The sequence below is a fragment of the Ornithorhynchus anatinus genome, chromosome 3 (genome assembly GCF_004115215.2).
Source record: "Ornithorhynchus anatinus isolate Pmale09 chromosome 3, mOrnAna1.pri.v4, whole genome shotgun sequence".
NCBI lineage: Eukaryota > Metazoa > Chordata > Mammalia > Monotremata > Ornithorhynchidae > Ornithorhynchus > Ornithorhynchus anatinus.
Window position 1 is genome coordinate 4,463,985 of NC_041730.1, and position 24,750 is coordinate 4,488,734.

The window sequence follows — 24,750 nt, forward strand, 5'->3', positions numbered from 1 at the left end:
TCACTCTGATTTCTTTTTTTTTTTTTTTTGAAATATCGGTGGAGAAGGGGTTAACATCCGGGTGGGGTTTCGGTGTAGGAGAGGATGTGAGCAACAGCCAGGAAGCTACAGGGGAAAATACAGTTCAGATCAAAAAGCCAAAAAAAAAAAAAACCCAACCCCCCAATAGCTCTTGCAGTTGTGGGGTGACGGGCTTGGCAGAGCTTAATTTTATTTATTTGACTTCGCTAAGTAAAAAGGGGAAAACCTCCAGAGCAATTTCTGTTGAGTTCGGAATGGGTTACTTGCCGCCGAAAAGAGTTTCGTCGTCGTGATCGGAGCAAATGGCTGCGCCAGGATCAGGAAGAAAGACGAAGAAAACAGGTGAAAAACTTTTTTTCTCTCTCTGGCGCTCCTGTGAGGCTCGCGGGATTCGAACCGGGCACGGGGAGGGCTGAGCTCTGCTCCGGAGACGCAGGCCGGCCTGGGGTAGCAGGGAGAAGCGGGAAGGAGAGTTCGCCAGATTTTGGGGTGGTGGTTCTTTTTTATCGTATTTGGTGAGCGCTTCCTGCGTGCCAGGCACTGTACTAAGCGCCGGGGGAGATAGAAGCTAAGCAGGTCGGACAGGGTCGCTCGTCCCACCTGGGTCTGGATCCCCGTTGTACAGATGAGGGAACTGAGGCACAGAGAGGTGGCGTGACTCGCCCAGGGTCACACACCGGACAAGTGGCCGAGGCGCTTGCTAGGTGGCACGGGTCTCTCAGGGGTAAAATGATAACTATGGTATCCGTGAAGCGCCTACTATGTGCCGAGCACCGTTCTAAGCGCTGGGGGGAGATGCGGGGTCATCGGGTTGTCCCACGTGGGGCTCACCCTTTTAATTCCCGTTTTCCAGATGAGGTGACCGAGGCCCGGAGAAGTGAAGTGACTTGCCCAAGGTCACACAGCAGACAGGTGGCGGAGGCGGGATAATAATTAATGATAATCATGGTGTCTGTTAAGGGCTTCCAACGTGCCCAGCACTGTTCTAAGCACTGAGGGTCCAAGCTCGTCGGGTTGGACGCAGTCCCTTGACCCCCGTGGGGCTCCCAGTCTCAATCCCCATTTTCCAGACGAGGTCACCGAGGCCCAGAGAAGTGAGGTGATGATGATGGTATTTTTTAAGCGCTCAGAATGTGCTTAGCACTGTTCTAAGCGCTGGGGCAGAAGCAAGGTCATCGGGTCGTCCCCCTTGGGGCTCCCAGGCTTCATCCCCATTTTCCGGATGAGGTCACTGAGGCCCAGAGAAGTGAAATGATGATGATGATGATGACGATGATGACATTTATTGAGCGCTCAGTATGTGCCTAGCACTGTTCTAAGCGCTGGGGTAGATACAAGGTCATCGGGTTGCCCCCCGTGGGGCTCCCGGTCTTCATCCCCATTTTCCAGATGAGGTCACTGAGGCCCAGAGAAGTGAAGAGACTTGCCCAGGGTCACGCAGCAGACGCGTGGCGGAGGCAGGATTAGAACCCGGTTTCTGAACTGAGGTGAACTGAGGTTTCCTGAGGTATTTTTTTTTCTTTTCCCCTCTCCAGTCTCCCGAAAACCCGAGGCGGTCAGAAGGGGTCACAGAGGAGGTGATAATAGTGTTAATTCCAGAACGGGATTTTTAAAAACGTTTGCTCTGTACCGACCGTCGGGGTAGAAGCGGTGAATTAATCCCGACTCGGTCACTTGTCTGTCTCATGACCTCGGGCAAGTCCCTTCGCTTCTCTGGGCCTCAGTGACCTCACCTGGAAAATGGGGGTGAAGACCGTGAGCCCCATGGGGGGGGGGGGCTGTAATCCCCGTTTTACAGATGAGGGAACTGAGGCACAGAGAAGTGGCGTGACTCGCCCAAGGTCACGGAGCAGAGGCAGAGGCACTTGATTCATTCATTCATTCAATCGAATATATTGAGCGCTTACTAGGTGCAGAGCACTAAGCGCTCGGAAGGTACAGTTCGGCAACAGATAGAGACGATCCCTGCCCATTGACGGGCTTACAGTCTATAGATTGCACCTGTCTCTCCGGGGTGTAATAATATAATAATTAATAATAATTACGGTATCCGCTAAGTGCTTCCAACATGCTAGTCCAAGCTGACTAGCTTGGATCCGGCCCAGCGCTTAGTACAGTGCCTGGCTCACAGCAAGCGCCTAACCGGTGCCATCCAAAAAATAAGTTTATCGGACGCCGACCGTGTTAGAGAGCACTGGACTAAGTGTTTGGGAGAGGACAGTACAACAGAGGTAATAATAATGATGGTATTTGTTAAGCGCTTACTATGTGCCAAGCACCGTTCTAAGCACTGGGGTAGATACGAGGTAATCAGGTTGTTCCACGGCGGGGGCTCCCAGTCTTCACCCCCATCTGACAGATGAGGCCACTGAGGCCCAGAGAAGTGAAATGACATGCCCAAAGTCACACAGCAGCTAAGGGGAGGAGGCGGGATTAATAATAATAATAATAATAATAATAATAATAATAATGTTGGTATTTGTTAAGCGCTTACTACGTGCAGAGCACCGTTCTAAGCGCTGGGGGAGATACGGGGTGATCGGGTCGTCCCACGTGAGGCTCACGGTCTTCATCCCCATTTGACAGACGAGGGAACCGAGGCCCAGAGAAGTGCAGGGACTTGCCCACAGTCACCCAGCTGACAAGGGGCAGAGCCGGGAGTCGAACCCATGACCCCTGACTCCCAAGCCCGGGCTCTTTCCACCGAGCCACACGGCTTTCCTAAATGATAATGTTGGTATTTGTTAAGCGCTCCCTAGGCTCACAGTTAATCCCCCTTTGACAGATGAGGGAACTGAGGCCCAGAGAAGGGAGGTGACTCGCTCAGAGTCACCCAGCTGACAAGGGGCAGAGCCAGGATTAGAACCCACGACCTCTGACTCCCAAGCCGGGGCTCTTGCCCCGCAGCCACGCTGCTTCTCCAGAAACGGCATGCTTCCCTAGGAGAAACGTTCCCTCCCCGCACCCACAACAAATTTAGAGTCCGGAGGGGAGGCAGACGTTGAAAGGAATGACGGATCTGGTCCTAAACGCCGTGGGGCCGAGGGTAGGGTGAATGACAAGAATTTGAAAGGTAAATACCCGGTAATCTAATCGGCCACAGCCCCTGCCCTTCCCGGAGTTCATAGTCCGGGAGAATTTATTTTATTTTCTTTTTACGGTATTTGTTAAGCGCTTACTACGTGCCAGGCCCAGGACTAAGCGCCGGGGTCGATAGAAGCAAAGCGGGTGGGACACGGTCCCCGCCCCGCCCGGGGCTCACGGCCTTGGAGAAGCAGCGTGGCTCAGTGGGAAGAGCCCGGGCTGGGGAGTCAGAGGTCGTGGGTTCGAATGCCGGCTCCGCCACTTATCAGCTGGGTGACTTTGGGCGAGTCGCTTCCCTTCCCTGGGCCTCGGTGACCTCATCTGGAAAATGGGGATGAAGAGTGGGACAAGCCGATGACCCCGTATCTCCCCCAGCGCTTAGAACGGTGCTCGGCACACAGCGAGCGCTTAACAAATACCGACATTATTATTATCATTACTTATCAGCTGGGTGACTTCGGGCAAGTAGCTTCACTTCTCTGGGCCTCGGTGACCTCATCTGGAAAATGGGGATGGAGACCGGGAGCCCCACGTGGGACGAGCTGATGACCCTGTATCTCCCCCAGTGCTTAGAACGGTGCTCGGCACGTAGTGAGCGCTTAACGGATACCGTCGTTACTATTATTCTTAATCCCCGTTTTACGGATGAGGTAACCGAGGCACGGAGAAGGGAAGTGACTGGCCCAGGGTCACCCAGCGGACTAGTGGCGGAAGCGGGGTTAGAACCCGGGTCCTTTTGACTCCCAGGCTGGGCCTCTACCCATTAGGTCACCAGCCCCCCACCTCTTCAAACCCGCGAGCATCTCCAACGCGTGAAAACGCTCGGCGTCGTTGGCGGTTAAGTCGCCCACTGATTCGTGTCTGGTTTTCCGGAGTCTCGTCGACCGGCGATCGCCGCTTCTCCGTCCCCCGGTCCGCCTTCCAAACAAATCTTTTTTTCAAGTAAAATAGATTGTGGTATTGGTGGAGCGCTTACTATGTGCCAGGCGCTGTACTGAGCGCTGGGGTGGATACAGACCAAGCGGGTCGGACACAGTCCCCGTCCCACGTGGGGCTCGCGGTCTCCATCCCCATTGGACAGATGAGGTCACTGAGGCCCAGAGAAGGGAAGTGACTCGCCCACAGTCACCCAGCTGACAGGTGGCGGAGCCGGGATTCGAACCCGTGACCTCTGACTCCCAAGCCCGGGCTCCTTCCACTGAGCCGCGCTGCTTCTCTAAGCGAAGAGAAGTGAAGCGACTTTCTGCTCCTGGAAACCGGAGTGGAAAGGAAAGGGAAAACGTGGCAGAGAAGGACGTTTGGGGAAACAGTGGTCACAGCGGGGCCGTTAAACACTCATTCTGTGCCGAGGACCGTACGGAGCGCTGGGGTAGATAGACGGCGTGGTCGATGAAGCCCGGGACTGGGAGTCAGAAGGTGGCGAGTTCTAATCCTGGCCCTGCCACTCGTCTGCTGTGTGACCTCGAGAAAGTCGTTTCATTTCTCCGTGCCTCAGTCCCCTCCTCTGTCAAATGGGGATGAAGACCGTGAGCCTCCCGTGGGCCGACCCGATGACCCCGTGTCTCCCCCGGCGCTTAGAACGGTGCTCTGCCTGTAGCGAGCGCTTAAATGCCAGCGTTATTGCCGTTCATTCCGTTAGATTCGTTGAGCGCCCACCGTGTGCAGAGCACTGTAGTAAGCGCTTGGGAGAGGACGACAGAACAGTAGACAGACCCGTTCCCTGCCCACAGTGAGCTCGGAGACGGGAGTGGCCGTGTCAGCGGGGCAACTGTTTGGGCGGCGAGGAAAGGGCGGATTCTGATGACACGGTGAAGGTGGGACCGACGGGATTTGGCGACGGATCGAATTTGTGGGTTGAGAGAGAGAGAAGGACGTCAGGGTTCCGGGCTTGTGAGACGGGAAGGACGGCGGTGCTGTCTACAGTGATGGGAAAGTCAGGGGGAGGACAGGGTTTGTTTGGGTGGGAAGATGAGGAGTTCTGTGTGGGATGTGGTAAGTTGGAGGTGAGAGGAGGACATTCGTTCATTCAATAGTATTTATTGAGCGCTTACTCCGTGCAGAGCACTGGACTAAGCGCTTGGGACGGACACTTCGGCGACGGATAGAGGCCATCCCTGCCCATGGACGGGCTCACGGTCTAATCCGAGCGGCGTGGCTCAGTGGAAAGAGCACAGGCTTGGGAGTCAGACGTCATGGGTTCGAATCCCGGCTCTGCCTCTTGTCAGCTGGGTGACTGTGGGCAAGTCACTTCGCTGCTCTGGGCCTCAGTGACCCCATCTGGAAAATGGGGATGAAGACTGGGAGCCTCACGGGGGGGGGGGGGGGGGCCACCCGACTCCCCTGTGTCCGCCCCGGCGCTTAGAACGGCGCTCTGCGCATAGTAAGCGCTTAACAAATGCCAACATTATCATTAATCGGGGGAGACAGACGCAAACAGGACGACACGGTCACGATAAATAGAATCTAAGTAGAGATGTCCCGAAGGCGGGCGGAAATGTGAGATTGGAGAGGGATCGGGGCTGGAGATGGCATAATAATAATAGTATTTCTTAAGCGCTTACCAGGTGCCAAGCACTGTTCTAGGCACTGGGGAGATACAAGATAGGTTGGCCCACGTGGGGCTCACGGTCTTCATCCCCATTTTCCAGATGGGGGAACTGAGGCCCAGAGAAGAGAAGCGACTTGCCCCAGGTCACCCAGCAGACAAGGGGCGGAGGCGGGATTAGAACCCACGACCTCTGACTCCCAAACCCGGGCTCTAGCCACCGGGCCACGCTGCCTAGGGGTGGGAGTTGAAGCCGAACGGGTTCTCCGAGGGAGAGGGTGTAGATTCGATCTCTGACCTCCCTCCTGCTGAGACTGGCCGGCCCGGTTGACTCGGACACGATGTCCGAGATGGTTCCGCGTGACCGAGAGGGAAGGAAGCTGCAGGTCACCCCTGGGCGGGGGACAGTAATAATAATAATAATAATAACGGTGGTATCTGTTAAGCGCTTACTATGTGCCGAGCACCGTTCTGAGCGCCGGGGGAGATCCGGGGTCATCGGGTCGGCCCACGTGGGGCTCCCGGTCTTCATCCCCATTTTACAGATGAGGGAACTGAGGCCCAGAGAAGCGAAGTGACTCGCCCACAGTCACACAGCTGACCGGTGGCGGAGCCGGGATTCGAACCCATGACCTCTGACTCCCAAGCCCGGGCTCTTTCCCCTGAGCCACGCTGCCCAGAGCCCGTCGGTCGGCCGGGACCCGGCCCCACCAGCCGGGAGACCCTCCGGGGAGACGCCAGCCCGGACCCCCGATACCTGGGCCGGGCGGAGGGGGGGTCGTGGGGACGTCTTAGTCTCGAATGATTCGACCGTGAGCCCGTCCCTCGGCAGGGACGGTCTCCATCTGTTGCCGAATTGTCCGTTCCAAGCGCTCAGTACAGCGCTCTGCACAGAGTAAGCGCTCAATGTATTCGATTGAATGAATGAATGTCGCTAGTTCGATGCCCACCGTGAGAAACGGCAGTAGGGGGGTCCGGGTTGGCGGGGGGAACCGGAGAGGATGGCATCTCTCTGTTTGAGAAGCAGCCTGGCTCAGTGGAAAGACCCCGGGCTGGGGAGTCAGAGGTCATGGGTTCGAATGCCGGCTCAGCCACTTGTCGGCTGTGTGACTGTGGGCGAGTCACTTCCCTTCTCTGGGCCTCAGTGACCTCAGCTGGAAAATGGGGATGAAGACCGGGAGCCCCACGGGGGCCGACCCGATGACCCCGTATCTCCCCCGGCGCTTAGAACGGTGCTCGGCACAGAGTAAGCGCTTAACAAATGCCATCATCATTATTATTATTATGCTTCCCTTCGGGGCCTGGGGTCGTCATAGAAGCACTCACTTCACTTCTCTGTGCCTCAGTTCCCTCATCTGTAAAATGGGGATTAACTCTGAGCCTCAACGTGGGACCACCTGACTCCCCTGTATCTCCCCCAGTGCTTAGCAAAGTGCTCTGCACATAGGAAGCGCCTAACAGATACCGACATTATTATTATCGTTCTTGCCCTCCCTCTTCTCCGCCACCCCGGGGGACTCTAGGGGAAGGGCTGTAAAGTCCTCAGTTTCCTCGCCCCTTCCTGCCTCACCTCCCTTCTCGGCGTGGCTCGGTGGAAAGAGCCAGAGGTCATGAGTTCGGATTCCGGCTCTGCCACCCGGCAACTGTGTGACTGTGGGCGAGTCACTTCCCTTCTCTGGGCCTCGGTTCCCTCGTCTGTCAAATGGGGATGAAGACCGTGAGCCCCACGTGGGCCGACCCGATGACCCCGGATCTCCCCCGGCGCTTAGAACGGTGCTCTGCACGTAGGAAGCGCTTAATAGATACCAACATTATTATTATTATTATTATTACTCCAGCGCAGCCCGCACACTTCACTCCTCCAGTGCCAACCTGGAAGCAGCGCGGCCCAGCGGAAAGAGCCCGGGCTTGGGAGTCAGAGGTCGTGGGTTCTAATCCCCACTCTGCCACTCGTCTGCTGTGTGACCTCGGGCAAGTCACTTCACTCCTCTGTGCCTCAGTTACCTCATCTGTAAAAATGGGGATTAAAAAATGTGAGCCCCACGTGGGACCATCTGACGATCCTGTCTCTAGCCCAGCGCTTAGAACGGTGCTCTGCACGTAGTAAGCGCTTAACAAATACCAACGTTATTATTATGATTACTCCCCGTCCCGCTGTCTCATCTGTCTGTCGCCCTCATCCCACCTTTGGCTGGGAACGCCTTCCCTCCCCAAACCCCACAGACCCCCACTCTCCCCCACTTCAAAGCCCTATGGACGGCCCACCTCCTCCCAGAGGCCTTCCCTGCCTACGCCCTCCTTTCCTCTTCTCCGGCTCCCGTCTGGGTCGCCCCGACTCGCCCCCCTCATCCGTCCCCCGGCCCGGCCCCGCGCCGCCTGTCGTTTATCTATTTCTGTTATTGTCGGTCTCCTCCTCTAGGCAGCCTGGCTCAGGGGCAAGAGCCCGGGCTTTGGAGTCAGAGGTCATGGGTTCGAATGCCGGCTCGGCCACCTGTCAGCTGGGTGACTGTGGGCGAGTCACTTCACTTCTCTGGGCCTCAGTTACCTCATCTGTAAAATGGGGATGAAGACCGGGAGCCTCGCGTGGGGCAAACCCGATGACGCCGTATCTCCCCCGGCGCTTAGAACGGTGCTCTGCACAGAGTAAGCGCTTAACAAATACCAACATTATTATCATTATTATTACAGTGCCTAGCACATAATGAGTGCTTAAATATTATTATTATTATTATTATCATATGTAATGAGAAGCAGCATGGCCTAGAGGAAAGATCCCGGGCCTGGGAGTCAGAAGGACCTGGGTTCCAATCCCGGCTCCACCCCCTGTCTGCCACGGGACCTTGGGCAAATCGCTTCATTTCCCTGGGCCTCAGTGACCTCATCTGGAAAATGGGGATGAAGACTGCGAGCACCACGTGGGACAGGGACCGTGTCCAGCCCGATGATCTTCTATCCACCCCAGCGCTTAGAACGGCGCCTGGCACGTAGTAAGCGCTTAGTAGATAGCCCAGTCACCATGGTTTTCCTTTTGTTGCCCGCGCAGGGTTTGGCCCGTGAGGAACCCCGAGTGGATGTGAGTCGGGCCCGCGTCCTGCCCGCCCCGGCCGGAGTAAAGCGGGACAGGAGAGGACGGCGGCTTCCGAAGGTAATCGATGAATCGGCCACCTCTCTGGGTCTCAGTTACCTCATCTGGAAAGTGGGGATTAATATCGGGAGCCCCATGGGGGACGGGGACTTTCCGCCTCGTTGTGGGCAGGGAATGTGTCAGTTTATTGTGGTATTTTAATAATGTTGGTATTTTGATAATAATAATGATAATGTTGGTATTTGTTCATTCATTCATTCAATAGTATTTATTGAGCGCTTACTATGTGCAGAGCACTGTACTAAGCGTTTGGAATGTATAAATCGGTAACGGATAGAGACTGCCCTTTGACGGGCTTATTTGTTAAGCGCTCACTGTGTGCCGAGCACTGTTCCGAGCACCAGGGGAGATACAGGGTCATCAGGTTGGCCCACGTGAGGCTCCCGGTCTTCATCCCCATTTTACAGATGAGGGGAGCTGAGGCCCAGTGAGGTGACTCGCCCACAGTCCCACAGCTGACAAGTGGCAGAGCTGGGATTTGAACCCATGACCTCTTAATCCCAAGCCCGGGCTCTTTCCGCTGAGCCACGCTGCTTCTCTGGGTATTTATTTTACTTGCCCAAGCGCTTAATACAGTGCTCCGCACACTAGAAGCGCTCAACAGATTCAACTGAATGATTAGCTTGGATCTACTCCAGCTCTTGGAACAGTACCTGACACGCAGTACGCGTTTAACAGGTGCCATTTAAAAAAATCAATCAATAAATGGGATTTAATGAGGGTTCACTAGGTGCAGAGCACTGGATTAGGCTCTCGGGACAGTAGCAGTCGATCGGTCGTATTTCCGGAGCCCTCACTGTGTGCAGGACACTGTGCCGAGCACTTGGGAGAGTCCGGGACGGCAGAATCGGTAGACACGTTCCCCGCCCGCAGGGGCTGACAGTTATCGAGCAGCGCGGCTCAGGGGAAGGAGCCCGGGCTTGGGAGTCAGAGATCATGGGTTCGAATCCCGGCTCTGCCGCCGGTCAGCTGGGTGACTGGGGGCGAGTCACTTCGCTGGCCTGGGCCTCAGTGACCTCATCCGGAAAATGGGGATGAAGACCGGGAGCCTCCCGTGGGCCGACCCGATGACCCCGGATCTCCCCCGGCGCTTAGAACGGGGCTCTGCGCGTAGGAAGCGTCTAGCAGATACCAACAGTATTATTAGAGCCCCTTTGGGGTACGGAGAGCTTTCGATCTCAGACCGGGAGGAAGTCGAGCAAAGAAGGCAGCCCCCACCCACGTCTCACCCGAGGCGGTGCCCGGCGGGCGCGACCTGTTCCTTGCCCCGGGTCGCGTGGGCCGGCCTCGTTGGCACGGCCGATTCCGCCTCGGGCCTCGGTACGTAGTAAGCGCTTAGCAAGTACCTTAACCGGAAAGGGGCACCTAGGCTCTCGTCCCGCCTCCTGTGCTGTGGGACCCAGGGCAAGTCACTTGGCTTGGTGCCTCGGTAGAAAGAGCCCGGGCTTGGGAGTCGGAGGTCGTGGGTTCGGATCCCGGCTCCGCCCCTTGTCAGCTGGGTGACTTCGGGCCCGTCGCTTCACTTCTCTGGGTCTCAGTGATGTCATCTGGAAAACGGGGATTGAAACCGCGAGCCCCTTGCGGGACACCCTGATTACGTCGTATCTCCCCCAGTGCTCAGAACGGTGCTTGGCACGTAGTAAGCGCTCAACGGATACCGTTATTATCATCATCGTTATTCTCTGTGCCACGGTTGCCTCCTTCGTTAAAGGAAGGCGGCGGAGCCAGGATCAGAACCCGGGTCCTTCCGGCTCCTAGGCCCGGGCTTCTCCCCTCCCACGGCAGGCCCCGGCTGGGCGTCTCCCGGCTGGGCCCCTCGCTGACCCCCGCGGCGTTCCCGGGGTGGGAACGGGGGGCTCCGGCCTAGCTTCCTCCGCCGGCCCCGGGTGCCGGTTCCTCCCCGAGGGCCGGGCCCCCCGGCCTCGCTGCCCGTCCTGGAGGAGGCGGGAAACGTGCCCAGAGGAGGGGGGCCGGCCACCGGGATCCGGCCGTGGCACATCCCGCCCGCTGCCGGAGCCGAGATCGCTTGGGAGGAGCAGCGGGGCCTGTTGGGTGACCCCGGGCAAGTCACTTCACTTCTCTGGGCCTCAGTTCCCTCATCTGCAAAATGGGGATGAAGACTGGGAGCCCCATGGGGGACACCCAGTTAGCTTGCATCTTCCCCAGTGCTTGGTGCCCGGAGAGGCGGCGTGGCTCGGTGGAAGGAGCCCGGGCTTCGGAGTCAGAGGTCATGGGTTCGACTCCCGGCTCTCCCACTCGTCAGCTGTGTGACTGTGGGCGAGTCGCTTCACTTCTCTGGGCCTCAGTGACCGCGTCTGGAAAATGGGGATTAAACTGTGAGCCTCCCGTGGGACGACCCGATGACCCCGTATCTCCCCCAGCGCTTAGAACGGCGCTCTGCACGTAGTAAGCGCTTAACAAATACCAACATTATTATTATTATTATTGTTGTTGTTATTAATCCCGGCTCGGCCGCTTGCCAGCTGTGTGACTTTGGGCAAGTCACTTGACTTCTCTGGGCCTCAGTTCCCTCATCTGGAAAATGGGGATGAAGACTCTGAGCCCCACGTGGGACGACCTGATCACCTTGTATCCCCCCCCCCCAGCGCTTAGAACGGTGCTTTGCACGTGGTAAGCGCTTAACAAAGCCACCATTATTATTATTACAGTGCCTGGCACATAGTAAGCGCTTAACAAGTGCCATAAAAAAAATACTCATTCTCCAAAACGGGGTTTGAGACTGCGAGCCCCACGTGGGACACGGACTCTGTCCAACCCGATGTTCTTGTTCTGCAGCCACATGGGTCAGCGCTTAAGAAAAGAGAAGCAGCGTGGCTCAGTGGAAAGAGCCCGGGCTTGGGAATCGGAGGTCATGGGTTCGAATCCCGGCTCTGCCCCTTGTCAGCCGGGTGACTGTGGGCGAGTCGCTTCACTTCTCTGGGCCTCAGTGACCTCATCTGGAAAATGGGGATTAACCGTGAGCCTCCCGTGGGACGACCCGATGACCCCGTCTCTCCCCCGGCGCTTAGAACGGTGCTCTGCACGTAGTAAGCGCTTAACAAATACCAACATTATTAAATACCATAAAAAAAAAGTCGAGAGACCTGGATTCCGATGCTGACTCCTCCGCTCGCCCACTGCGTGACCTTGGGCAAGTCACTCCGTGCCCCAGTTTCCTCTTCCGTAAAATTGGGATCCAGGAACCGTTCTCCTGCTTAGTCTGTGGTGTTTACAAGTCGGAGAAGCAGCGTGACACTGTGGAAAGAGCCCGGGCTTGGGAGTCAGAGGTCATGGGTTCGAATTCCGGCTGCGCCGCTGGTCAGCCGGGCGACTCTGGGCAGGTCACTTGACTTCTCTGGGCCTCAGTGACCTCATCTGGAAAATGGGGATGAAGACTGGGAGCACCTCGTGGGACGACCTGATGACCTTGTATCTTCCTCTGCACACAGTAGGCGCTCAATAAATAGGATCAAATGACTACCCCAGCGCTCGGCACATAGTAAGCGCTTAACAAATGCCGTCATTATTATTGTCATTGGTCTGGGAGTCCCTTGTGGGACAGAGATTGAGTTTGATCTGATTCTCCCGGGTCTGCCCCAGCGCTCGATGCATAGAAAAGTTTAACGTTTACGCCAAGGCGTCGAAGGGTGAGGCGGAATCGGCCGCCACCGTGAGAGAATCAGTCAGTGGTGTTTACTGAGCGTTTACTGTGTGCGGAACGCTGGGCTAAGCCCTTGGGAGGGTTCAATTCAACGGAGTTGTAAAAGTTAGGGAAGCGGCGTGTTCTGCTGGCTAGAGCCTGCCTCTGGAGTCGGAAGGATCTGGGTTCTAATTCCAGTTCCGCCCCTTGCCAGCTGTGTGGCCTTGGGCAAGCCCCTTCATTTGTCTCTGCCCCGGGTCCCCTCGTCTGTCAAACGGGGATGAGGACCGTGAGCCCCGTGTGGGACAGGGACCGTGTCTGACCGGATTAGCTTGTCTCCCTCCCCCCCCCCCACCAACGTTCAGTACAGTGCCTAGCACATAGTGAGCACTTTACAGGTACCATTAAAAAAAAAAGAGTTTGCAGGTGCGATCCTGGCCCACACGGAGTTTAAGGTCTAAGAGCAGCGTGGCTCGGTGGAAAGAGCCTGGGCTTGGGAGTCATGGGTTCGAATCCTGACTCTGCCGCTTGGCAGCTGTGTGACTGTGGACAAGTCACTTAACTTCTCTGGGCCTCGGTGACCTCATCTGTGAAATGGGGATTAAAACTGGGAGCCCCACGGGGGACAACCTGATGACCCTGTATCTACCCCAGCGCTTAGAACAGTGCTCTGCACATGGTAAGCGCTTAACAAATGCCAACGTTATTATTATTATGAGTCTACAGGAGGAGTGAGCTGAACAGGCCTGGACTCCCTAGGATATATTTTTTTAACGGTATTTAGTAAGCGCTTATCGTGTGCCAGGCACTGTACTAAACGCTGGGGTAGATACTTGGGCACAGTCCGTATCCCACTTGGGGCTCCCAGCCTTAATCCCCATTTTCCGGATGAGGGAACCGAGGCTCAGAAAATAATAATGTTGGTATTTGTTAAGCGCTTACTCTGTGCCAGGGACTGTTCTAAGCACTGAGGGAGAAACAAGGTAATCAGGTTGTCCCACGTGGGGCTCACGGTCTTCATCCCCATTTTACAGATGAGGGAACCGAGGCCCAGAGAAGTGAAGTGACTCGCCCACAGTCACCCAGCTGACAAGCGGCGGAGCCGGGAGTCGAACCCATGACCTCGGACTCCCAAGCCCGGGCTCTTTCCACTGAGCCACGGAAGTGACTTTTTTTTTTTTTTGGTATTTGTTAAGCGCTTACTATGGGCAAAGCACCGTTCTAAGCGCTGGGGGGACACAAGGTGATCAGGTTGTCCCTCATGGGGCTCCCAGTCTTCATCCCCATTTTCCAGATGAGGTAAGTGAGGCCCAGAGAAGGGAAGTGACCAAAGTCACCCAGCTGCCAAGTGGCGGAGCCGGGATTAGAACCCACGACCTCCGACTCCCAAGCCCGGGCTCTTTCCACTGAGCCACGCTTGCCCGGCGGACGAGAGGCGGAGTCGGATCGAGACACCCGGGCCTTCCGACTCCCGGGCCCGGGCTCTCCCCGCCAGGCCACGCCGCTTCTGGGGTTCCGGCCGCCGCACGCGTGCCGCGCCGGGTCCGGTCGACCGACGGGCCGGGCTGCCGTCTCCCGGGCAGCCTGGCGCCCCGGCCCCACCGGCCTCCGCCCCTCGGTGGGATCCGCGCGGGCGGCCGCTCTCCCCTCGCTCCGTGAGCCCCCCTTCGAAGGCGACCTTTGGGGCCGGTCAGCGGCGGAGAGACCGGCGCCGGTTTCAGCTCCGCGTGGACGCGGTGCGGGTCAGTACGGCGCCGCGGTTAGACTTTAACCCGCCCGCTTCTGGTTTTTCAGGCCGCTCCGTGACCCCGGCGGCCCCCGCTCCGGCCCGCCCGACCCCACGAGGACCCCATCGCCCTCGGCGACGCCGGACTCCGCGGACACCGCGCCTCCGGCGCCCCTCGACCGACCCCCGGGAGACCGGCGGGGCCGGCGGCGGGCCGGCGATGCCGGGAGCCGACACCGCCTGCTGAGGACACACCCGCTCCGGGGGCGGCCGGCCATGGCGGGTAGGCCCGGCGGCGGGGATCTGGGTTCATTCAGTCATTCAGCAGTATTTATTGAGCGCTTACTATGCGCAGAGCACTGGATTGATTCTCATTCATTCGCTCGGTCGTAGTTGCTGAGCGCTGACCGTGCGCAGAGCACCGCACTAGGTCCAACGGGGCCACAGATAGAGACGATCCCTACCCAGCAACGGGCTCAAAGGCCAGAAGCGGGGGACGGACAACAAAACAAAACAAGTAGCCGGGCATCTGGTCCCGGCTCTGCCCCTTCCTTCAGTCGAGCGATCGATCCGTCCGTCCATCGGACGGACTGAGAGCGCTGGGCTGGACTTGGCGTGTGGGAGGGGACGATCGTAAGAGTAGTAACGATGGGACTTTCGAAGCGCTTGCTATGTGCCAAGCACTGTCCTAAGCACCGGAGGAGATACAGGCTAATAATAATATCGGTATTTGTTAAGCGCTTACTGTGTGCCGAGCACCGTCCTAAGCGCTGGGGGAGATACAGGGTCATCGGGTTGTCCCACGGGAGGCTCACCGTCTTCATCCCCATTTGCCAGATGAGGTGACTGAGGCACAGAGAAGTGAAGTGACTCGCCCACAGTCACACAGCTGAGAAGTGGAAGGGCTGGGATTCGAACCCATGACCTCGGACTCCCAAGCCCGGGCTCTTTCCACTGAGCCACGCTGCTTAATCAGATTGAACGCAGTCCCTGTCCCACGTGGGGCTCCGAGTTTAAGCGGGAAGGAGTAAGATTCAATCCCCATTTTACAGATGAGGTGTCGGAGAGTGACTTGCCCCAAGGTCTCACAGCAGGCGTGTGGCAGAGCCGGGATTAGAACCCAGGACCTCTGACTCCCAGGCCCGACCTCATTCCACCGAGCCACATATATAAGAGTCGGGAGACCCGTTCCTTGCCCAAGACGAGCTTAGAGTCTAGACTGTAAGCTTTTTGCGGGCAGGGAATGTGTCGTATTGTTATAGCGTACCGTCCCCAGCGCTTAGTACAGTGCTCTGCACACAGTAAGCACTCAGTAAATACAATTGAGTGACTGACTACGGGGGGAGACAGACATGAATAGAAAGAAATAAATGACGGATATGGACGTAGGTGGTGTGGGGCTGGGAGGGGGGGATGAAGAAAGGGAGCGAGTCAGGGCGACGCAGAAGGCAACGTGGCGTAGTGGAAAGGGTACGGACTTAGGAGTCAGAGGTCATGGGTTCTAATCCTGGCTCTGCCGCTTGTCAGCTAGGTGACCTCGGGCAAGTCACTTAACTTCTCTGGGCCTCAGTTCCCTCATCTGTAAAATGGGGATGAAGACTGTGAGCCCCGTGTGGGACAACCTGATCACCTTGTGTCTACCCCGGAGCTTAGAACAGTGCTTGGCACATAGTAAGCGCTTAATAAATGCCAACATAATAATAATGATAAGGGAGCCGGAGAAGAGGTAAAGAGGGCTTAGTCGGGGAAGGCCTCCTGGAGGAGACGGGCCCTCGATGAGGCTTCGAAGAGGGGGAGAGAGTGATCGTCTGTCGGATATGGAAAGGGGGGGGCGTTCCAGGCCCGAGGCAGGACGTGGGCGGCCGGTCTGCCGTGTGACCTCGGGCAAGTCACTTCACTTCTCTGTGCCTCAGTTCCCTCATCTGTAAAATGGGGATTGAGACCGTGAGCCCCACGGGGGACAGGGACTCTGTCCAACCTGATGATCTTGTATCAACCCAAGCGCTTAGTACAGTACCTGGCACATAAGAAGCTCATCTTCTAGACTCTAAGCTCTCGCTGTGGTCAAGGGAATGTGTCCGATTTTTGTTCTGTTGTAATAATAACGAAAATGTTGGTATTTGTTAAGCGCTTACTCTGTGCAGAGCACTGTTCTAAGCGCTGGAGTAGATACAGGGTCATCGGGTCGTCCCACGTGAGGCTCACAGTTAATCCCCATTTTACAGACGAGGTCACTGAGGCCCAGAGAAGTGAAGTGACTCGCCCACAGTCACCCGGCCGACAAGTGGCAGAGCCGGGAGTCGAACCCATGACCTCTGTCTCCGTAGCCCAGGCTCTTTCCACTGAGCCACCCTGCTTCCCAAGTACTGTACTTGGACGGTCCCAAGTGCTTAGTACAGCGCTCTGCACACTCTAGACCGTCAGCTCGTCGCGGGCAGGGAACGTGTCTCTTTATTAGTATTAGTATTCATTGATATTGATGGTATTGACGCTTGTCTACTTGTTTTGTTTTGTTGTCTGTCTCCCCCCTCTAATAATCATAATAATGTTGGTATTTGTTAAGCGCTTACTACGTGCAGAGCACTGTTCTAAGCGCTGGGGGAGATCCAGGGTCATCGGGTTGGCCCACGTGAGGCTCCCAGTCTTCGCCCCCATTTTACAGATGAAACTGTGAGACTTTGAGACTGTGAGCCCGCTGTTGGGCAGGGATGGTCTCTATCTGTTGCCGAACTGTACTTTCCAAGCGCTTAGTACAGTGCCCTGCACACGGTAAGCGCTCGATAAATACGATTGAATGAATGAATAGTATATTGTACTCTCCCAAGCGTTCAGTACAGTGTTTGCACACAGTATGCGCTCCATAAATGCAGTTGAATGAATGAACGATCAGTAAAAGTACTCAATCAGTGCGGTTGAATGAACAAATAGGAAGGGCTCGATAAAGACGATCGAAGGAATGAGAAGCAGCGCGGCTCAGTGGAAGGAGCCCGGGCTTGGGAGTCGGAAGGTCGTGGGTTCTAATCCCGCCTCCGCCACGTGTCGGCTGTGTGACTTGGGGCAAGTCACTTGACTTCTCTGGGCCTCGGTGACCTCATCTGGAAAATGGGGATGAAGACCGTGAGCCCCACGGGGGACGACCTGATGACCTCGTGTCTCCCCCGGTGCTTAGAACAGTGCTTGGCACGGAGTAAGCGCTTAACACATACCATCATTCATTCATTCATTCAATAGTATTTATTGAGAAGCAGCGTGGCTCAGTAGAAAGAGCCCGGGCTTTGGAGTCAGAGGTCACGGGTTCGAATCCCCGCTCTGCCACTTGTCAGCTGTGTGACTGTGGGCGAGTCACTTCACTTCCCTGGGCCTCAGTTCCCTCATCTGTAAAATGGGGATTAAAACTGTGAGCCTCACGTGGGACCGCCTGATGACCCTGTATCTCCCCCAGCGCATAGAACGGTGCTCTGCGCATAGTAAGCGCTTAACAAATACCAACATTATTATTATTATTCATCCATTCATTCATTCAATAGTATCTATTGAGCGCTTACTTTGTGCAGAGCACTGTACTAAGCGCTTGGAATGAACAAGTCGGCGACAGATTATTATTATTGAGCGCTTACTATGTGCAGAGCACCGTACTAAGCGCTTGGAATGTACAAATCGGTAACAGATAGAGACGATCCCTGCCCTTTGACGGGCTTACGGTCTAATTATTAAGCACTCGATAAGGATGATCGAATGAATAGTAAGTGCTGGACAAATAGAGAGAAAGAGACACGGGGAGAGACGTGGAGGGTGAAAGGAACAGGGCAGACTGGGGGAGGGCGGGGGGCGGCGGGGGGCCATCCCAGCCTCTCCAGGGGCTCAGCGACCCAGAGCGCCGGGGTTCAGTCCGGCCCAGCCCCCGGGCCCAGCGAGGCCGCGCTCCTGGTTCGAGTCGCGGCTGGAGCTTTCCGTGGGCGGAGACTTTCTCGATGCCCAGAAGGGGACAAAGGTGGCCCGTTTCCTTGGCTCCAGTTAACGATCAGCCGCCCGCCTCCTCTACGAGCCCGCGGCCAGACCGGACGTCTCGGGCCGGCGGAGGGATCGGCTCCCGGAGGTTAGGCCCGAGGCGGGGCCGGCCAAACGATCCATCTCACGCCGGCCACGACGAGCTCCCACGTCGGCCGGCCGTTCCCGCAGCCCCGTACGGCCTCCGCGCTCGAGGCTTCTTGTGGGCAGGGACTGTGGCCGTCGATGGTGATATCGTGGTGTTTGTTTAGCGCTTACATAGGCACCGTGTTAAGCGCCGGGGTGGATGCGGGCACATCGCGGCCCTGTCCTACATGGGGCTCACAGTCAGGACCCCCATTTTCCAGACGAGGGAACTGAGGCACAGAGAAAGGAAGCGACTTGTCCAAAGTCACGCAGCAGCGAGCCCGTCTTCTAGACCGTGAGCCCGTCGTGGGCAGGGATTGTCTCTCTTTGTTGCGAATTGTAATAATGATAATGATGTTGGTATTTGTTAAGCGCTTCCTATGGGCAGAGCACCGTTCTAAGCGCTGGGGGAGATACAGGGTCATCGGGTCGTCCCACGGGAGGCTCACGGTTAATCCCCATTTTCCAGATGAGGGAACTGAGGCCCGGAGAAGTGAAGTGACTCGCCCACAGTCACACAGCTGACGAGCGGCAGAGCTGGGAGTCGAACCCGTGACCCCTGACTCCGAAGCCCAGGCTCTTTCCACGGAGCCGCGCTGCTTCCCCAGTTGTACTTTCCAGAATTGTACTTTCCGAGCGCTTAGGACAGTGCTCCGCACACAGGAAGCGCTCAATAAATAACGCTTGAATGAAGGAAGGAAAGTGGCAGAGTCAGGATTAGGAGCCACAACCTTTCGACTCCCAGGCCCATGCTCTATCCACTATGGCCAGCTGTACTCCCAAGTGTTTAGTACAGTGCTTTGCACACAGTAGGCAGTCAATAAATATGATTGAATGAATCAGTTGACATTGACTGACTGGATTGACATTGGGGAGCGAGAGGTTTTCATGGCTGCCTTCCCTTTCCCCCTCTAAACCGCCGTCTCTCTTTATTTTTATTCTATTTAAGTGCTTACTTTGTGCCAGGCGCTGTCCTAAGCGCTGGAGTAGATCCAGGCTAATCAGGTTGGACACAATCCCTCTCCCACATGGGGCTCGCAGTCTTCATCCCCATTTTACGGATGAGGGAACTGAGGCCCAGAGAAGTGAAGTGACTCGCCCGAGCTCACCCAGCGGACGAGGGGCGGAGCCGGAATTAGAACCCAGGGCCTCCGACTCCCGGGCCGGGGGCTCGATCCACTAGGCTGTGCTGTGTATCACGGGGGGTCCGATCATAATAACAATCACTGTGGGATTCGTTAAGCGCTTACTATGCCTCAAGCCGTGGGGTTGGGTCCTGGCTTATGAGGTAATAATAATATGATATTTAATAATAATTATGGTATTTGTTAAGCGCTTACTATATGCCAAGCGCTGGGGTAGATACAAGTAATCAGGTCGCCCCACGTAATAATAATAATGTTGGTATTTGTTAAGCGCTTACTGTGTGCAGAGCACTGTTCTAAGCACTGGAGGAGATACAAGGTCATCAGGTCGTCCCACGTGAGGCTCACGGGATTCATCCCCATTTGACAGATGAGGGAACCGAGGCCCGGAGAAGTGAAGTGACTCGCCCACAGTCACACAGCTGCCAAGCGGCGGAGCCGGGATTCGAACCCGTGACCCCTGACTCCCAAGCCCGGGCTCTTTACACTAAGCCACGCTGCTTCCCATTTAAGCGCTTACTCTGTGCCGGGCACCGTACTAAGCGCTGGGGTGGATAGAAGCAAATTGGGGTGGACACAGACCCAGTCTCACGTGGGGCTCACCGTCTCCATCCCCATTTTCCAGATGAGGACGCTGAGGCGCAGAGAGGTGAGGCGACTTGCCCAAAATCACCCAGCAGACAAGTGGCGGAGCCGGGATTAGAACCCATGGCCCTCTGAAGCCCAGGGCCGGGCTCTACCCACTGTGTCTTGCTGCTTCTCGGACCCGGTCCCCGTCCCACGGCCTAAGCGTGGGGAGAGACCGGGGATTTCGTCCCCGTCTTCCAGTTGAAGGAACTGAGTCCCTGAGAAGGGAAGTGAGTTGCCCAAGGTCACCCAGAGGGCCGATGGCAGAGCTGGGATCCAACCAATCAATCGATCAATCAATCAGTGGTATTCATTGAGCGCTTACTGTGTGCAGAGCAATCTAGAAGCAGAGCAGCCTAGTGGGTAGAGCACGGGCCTGGGAGTCGGAAGGACCTGGATTCTAATCCCGGCTCTGCCACTTGTCTGTTGGGGGACGTTGGGCGAGTCACTTCACTTCTCTGTGCCTCAGTTACCTCATCTGGAAAATGGGGATCAAGACCGCGAGCCCCATTAGGTTTGAAACTATTGACTAGAGGTGCTGGCGGGAAATCCATAAAGAGGTCCTGGAACGGGGGGAATTTGAGGGATTTGTAAAATACCCCCATTTGTAAAATTTAAATTTATATTTGCAAAATACAAATCCCCATTTGTAAAAGCGCTTAACAAATGCCATTTTTAAAAAATACCAGGATTATCATTATTATTATCATCATTATTACGGAAGCAGCATGGCAGAGTGGATAGAACCCGGGATTGGGAGTCATAAGGTCATGGGTTCTAATCCCGGCTCTGCCACCTGTCTGCTGGGAGACCTTGAGCAAGTCACTTCACTTCTCTGGGCCTCAGTTCCCTCATCTGTAAAATTGGGGTTGAGACTGTGAGTCCCACGTGGGGCAGGGACTGCGTCCACCCGATTTCTTTGTATCCACCCCAGCGCTTAGTACGGTGCCTGGTGCCTAGTAAGAGCTTAACAAATGCCATGATTATTATCATTAATAATGTTGGTATTTGTTAAGCGCTTCCTATGTGCAGAGCACTGTTCTAAGCGCTGGGGGAGATACGGGGTCATCAGGTTGTCCCACGTGAGGCCCGCGTCTTCATCCCCATTTTACAGATGAGGGAACTGAGGCCCAGAGAAGGGAAGTGACTCGCCCACAGTCACACAGCTAAGTGGCATCGCTGGGATACGAACCCACGACCTCTGACTCCCAAGCCCGGGCTCTTTCCACTGAGCCATTACTGTTATGCAGATTAATAGATGTGCATTCATTCATTCAGTCGTATTTACTGAGTGCTTACCGTGTGCAGAGCGCTAAACGCTTTTATAAGTGCTGGAGTAGATACAGGTTTTATAATAATAATAATGTTGGTATTTGTTAAGCGCTTACTATGTGCAGAGCACCGTTCTAAGCGCTGGGGGAGATACAGGGTCATCGGGTCGTCCCACGTGAGGCTCTCAGTCTTCATCGCCATTTTACAGATGAGGTAACCGAGGCACCGAGAAGTGAAGCGACTCGCCCACGGTCACCCGGCTGACAAGTGGCGGAGCCGGGATTCGAACCCATGACCTCTGACTCCCAAGCCCGGGCTCTTTCCACCGAGCCCCGTTTATCGGGTCTGAGCCCACATAAGGCTCAGAGTGTACGTAGGAGGGAGGAGGATTTGCCCGTCCTTTAGACTGTGAGCCCGTCATCGGGCAGCGATGGTCTCTATCTTTGCCGAATCGTCCATTCCAAGCGCTTAGTCCAGTGTTCCGCACGTAGTGAGCGCTCGGTAAGTACTGTCGATTGAATGAATGAATACTAAGCGGTTGGGAGAGGACAGTAGAACAATAAGCAGCCACATTCGCATTCCGTGCCCGCGGCGAGCTTGCCGTCTTGAGGACGAGCTGGGTGCAGAGGCTTCACGTGTGTTTTTCCTCTCTCTCCGTCTCCCTCGCCTCCGGGTCCCGGACCCTCCCCGCTCGCCCGCACCCCCCTCAGATTGGTGCAGCGTCCTCCCCGAGTTCCTGTGGCCCTTGGGGGAGCAGATCCTGGACGTGGCCCCGGGCAACCAGCTCACGCTCAACTGCACCGTCCGGCTGCCGGCCGACAGGCCGCTCTGCCCGGGGGACGCCTTCAGCTGGACCAAAGACGGCCGGCAGCTGGACCGCCTCGGCGACGTCAGCGAGGGGCCGGGCCCGTAAGCGCACTCTGGGGGGCTCGACCGGGGCCGGGGGGCCGGGGGGTGGGCCCGGGGGGGGGGGGGTGGGGGTCCCGGAATGGTGCGAGGCCGTGCGGTCATCAGCGACGTCAGAGAGGGACCGAGCCGGTAAAATCGGTCGGCCGGTCGGTCGTATTCATTCATTCAATAGTATTTATTGAGCGCCTGCTGTGTGCAGAGCACTGGACTAAGCGCTTGGAATGGACAGATCGGCAACAGATACGGTCCCTGCCCATTGACGGGCTTACGGTCTAATCGGGGGAGACGGACAAAAACAGTAGCAATAAATAGAATCAAGGCGATGTACAGCTCATTAAAACAATAGCGACAGATAGAATCAAGGTGATGTACATCTCATTAACAAAATAAATAGGGTAATAAAAATATATACAGTTGAGCGGGCGGGCACGGTGCTGAGGGGAAGGGAGAGGGGGAGGAGCAGAGGGAAAAGGGGGGAAAAGGGGGCTTAGCTGAGGAGACGTGAAGGAGGGGTAGAGGGAGCAGAGGGAAAAGGGGGAGCCCAGTGTGGGAAGGCCTCTCGGAGGAGGTGAGCCTCTAAGTGGGGATTTGAAGAGGGGAAGAGAATGAGTTTGGCGGAGGCGAGGAGGGAGGGCGTTCCGGGACAGCCGGAGGACGTGGTATAATAATGTTGGTATTCGTTGGTATCTGTTAAGCGCTTCCTGTGTGCAGAGCACCGTTCTAAGCGCTGGGGGAGATACGGGGTCATCGGGTCGTCCCACGGGAGGCTCCCGGTTAATCCCCATTTTCCAGATGAGGGAACTGAGGCCCAGAGAAGTGAAGCGACTCGCCCACAGTCACACAGCTGACAGGCGGCGGAGCCGGGAGTCGAACCCATGACCTCCGACTCCGAAGCCCAGGCTCTTCCCACCGAGCCACGCTGCTCCGTATTTACCGAGCGCTCACTCTGGGCGGGGCGCCGTTGGGAGAGGGCAGTGGAACGCTAAGCGGACACGCTCCCTGCCCGCAGCGAGCGTCCCGTCTGGGGGGGGGAGGGCCCTGAGGCCGACGGTGAGGAGGGGTTTCTCTTTGGGTCGGGGGACAGGGCCAACGCTACGGACATCCGCACCAGCTTCCTGAGGGTCAACCTGACCGGCCCGCAGGACTACGGCCTGTTCTCCTGCCTCGTGAGGAACGCCACCGCCTCGTTCACGCTGCGGCCCGCGGGTACCCGCCCCCCGCCCCTCCCCGGCCCCCATCCCCGGCGGCAGAGGGCTGGGTGGGCCGGGGGCCGGAGCCTCCGATAGGGTCCTGATAACGATAACCGTGGTATCCCTTAACCGCTTCCTATGTGCCGGGCACTGTATTAAGCGCTGGGGTAGATTCGACCAAATCGGGTTGGACGCAGTCCCCGTCCCCGGCGGGGCTCCCAGTCGCCATCCCCATTTTCCAGAGGAGGGAACTGAGGCTCAGAGAAGTGAAGTGGCTCGTCCGAGGTCACGCGGCAGACGAGCGGCGGAGCGGGGATTAGAACCCGTGACCTTCCGACTCCCAAGCCCGGGCTCGAGTCCCTACGCCGTGCAAGATCACAGGACCGGGGGCGCTGGGGGAGAGGATCAGGAGTCCCGATTTCTAATCCCGGCTCCGCCTGCCGCGTGACCTCGGGCAAGTCATTTCTCTTCTCCGGGCCTCGGTTTCCTCAGCCGGACGTCGGGGCTCCGATCCCCGCTCTCCCTCCCTCTCGGACTGTGAGCCCCGTGTGGGACGGAGATCGGGTCTGAGCCGAAAGCATCGACGCCAGTGTTTAGCACGGGGCCCGGTCGACGGCTCCGATCGGGGCGGGCGGCCGCATCACCGACATCCGGGCCGGCGCTAAAGCGCCGGCTGGCTCCCAAAGACGCAGAGCCGAAAGAAGCAGCGGGGCCTGGCGGATAGATCCCGGGCCTGCGAATCGAAGGACCTGGGTTCCGATCCCGGCTCCGCCACCTGTCTGCCGGGTGACCTCGGGCAAGTCCCTTCTCTGATCCCTCGGTTCCCGCGTCTGTAAAATGGAGAGTAAGACCCATGTGGGACAGCGATTAGCTTGTATCTGTGCGCGGCGTTGACTGTGATGCCTGGCACGGAAGCGCTTAAAAGATGCCCTTAAAAAAAAAGATAAACGTTGCATCTCCCCGGCGCTTAGTACAGCGCCCGGCACAGAGTAAGCGCTTAACAAGTACCGTGAAGGAAAAATAAAACATTGGGGGTGCGGGCTGGAGAGAGGCCGGTCCCGGGTCGGGGGTCACGCGGCGACGTGTCCGCCCCGAGTCCCTTGGCCAACGTCGGCCCAGCGGACCGCCCCCTCCGTGTGCCGGGTATGTCACGTGTGTGCCCGGGGTGTACCCGCGAGGTGGGTGTGTCCCCTTGGCCTGTGCCCATGTGGGTGGCGGGCGTGCCCGCGTGGTGGATGTGTTCCCGCGTGCCCGTGTCGAGTGCCCACGTGGGCGTTGAGCGTGGCCACGTGTGGTGGACATTTCCCTCTGG

At 56.9% G+C, this 24,750-nt stretch overlaps 1 protein-coding gene across 5 annotated transcripts in view; it reads left to right on the plus strand.

Annotated features, from left to right (window-relative positions):
• SIGIRR (single Ig and TIR domain containing) overlaps positions 1-24,750 on the plus strand; it is a 59,989-nt gene that overhangs the window by 18,029 nt on the left and 17,210 nt on the right. For 2 of the 5 annotated variants that reach the window (XM_039911347.1, XM_029061311.2), the window contains exons 3-7: positions 233-363; positions 8,694-8,795; positions 14,230-14,444; positions 22,050-22,248; positions 23,333-23,454. In XM_039911347.1, coding sequence (XP_039767281.1) covers positions 14,438-14,444; positions 22,050-22,248; positions 23,333-23,454 — 328 coding nt within the window. In that variant the 5' untranslated portion in view covers positions 233-363; positions 8,694-8,795; positions 14,230-14,437. Of the gene's footprint in view, positions 1-40; positions 364-4,792; positions 4,920-8,693; positions 8,796-14,229; positions 14,445-22,049; positions 22,249-23,332; positions 23,455-24,750 lie in introns of those variants that run through there. The other 3 variants (XM_029061313.2, XM_029061312.2, XM_029061314.2) reach the window with 3 other exon arrangements.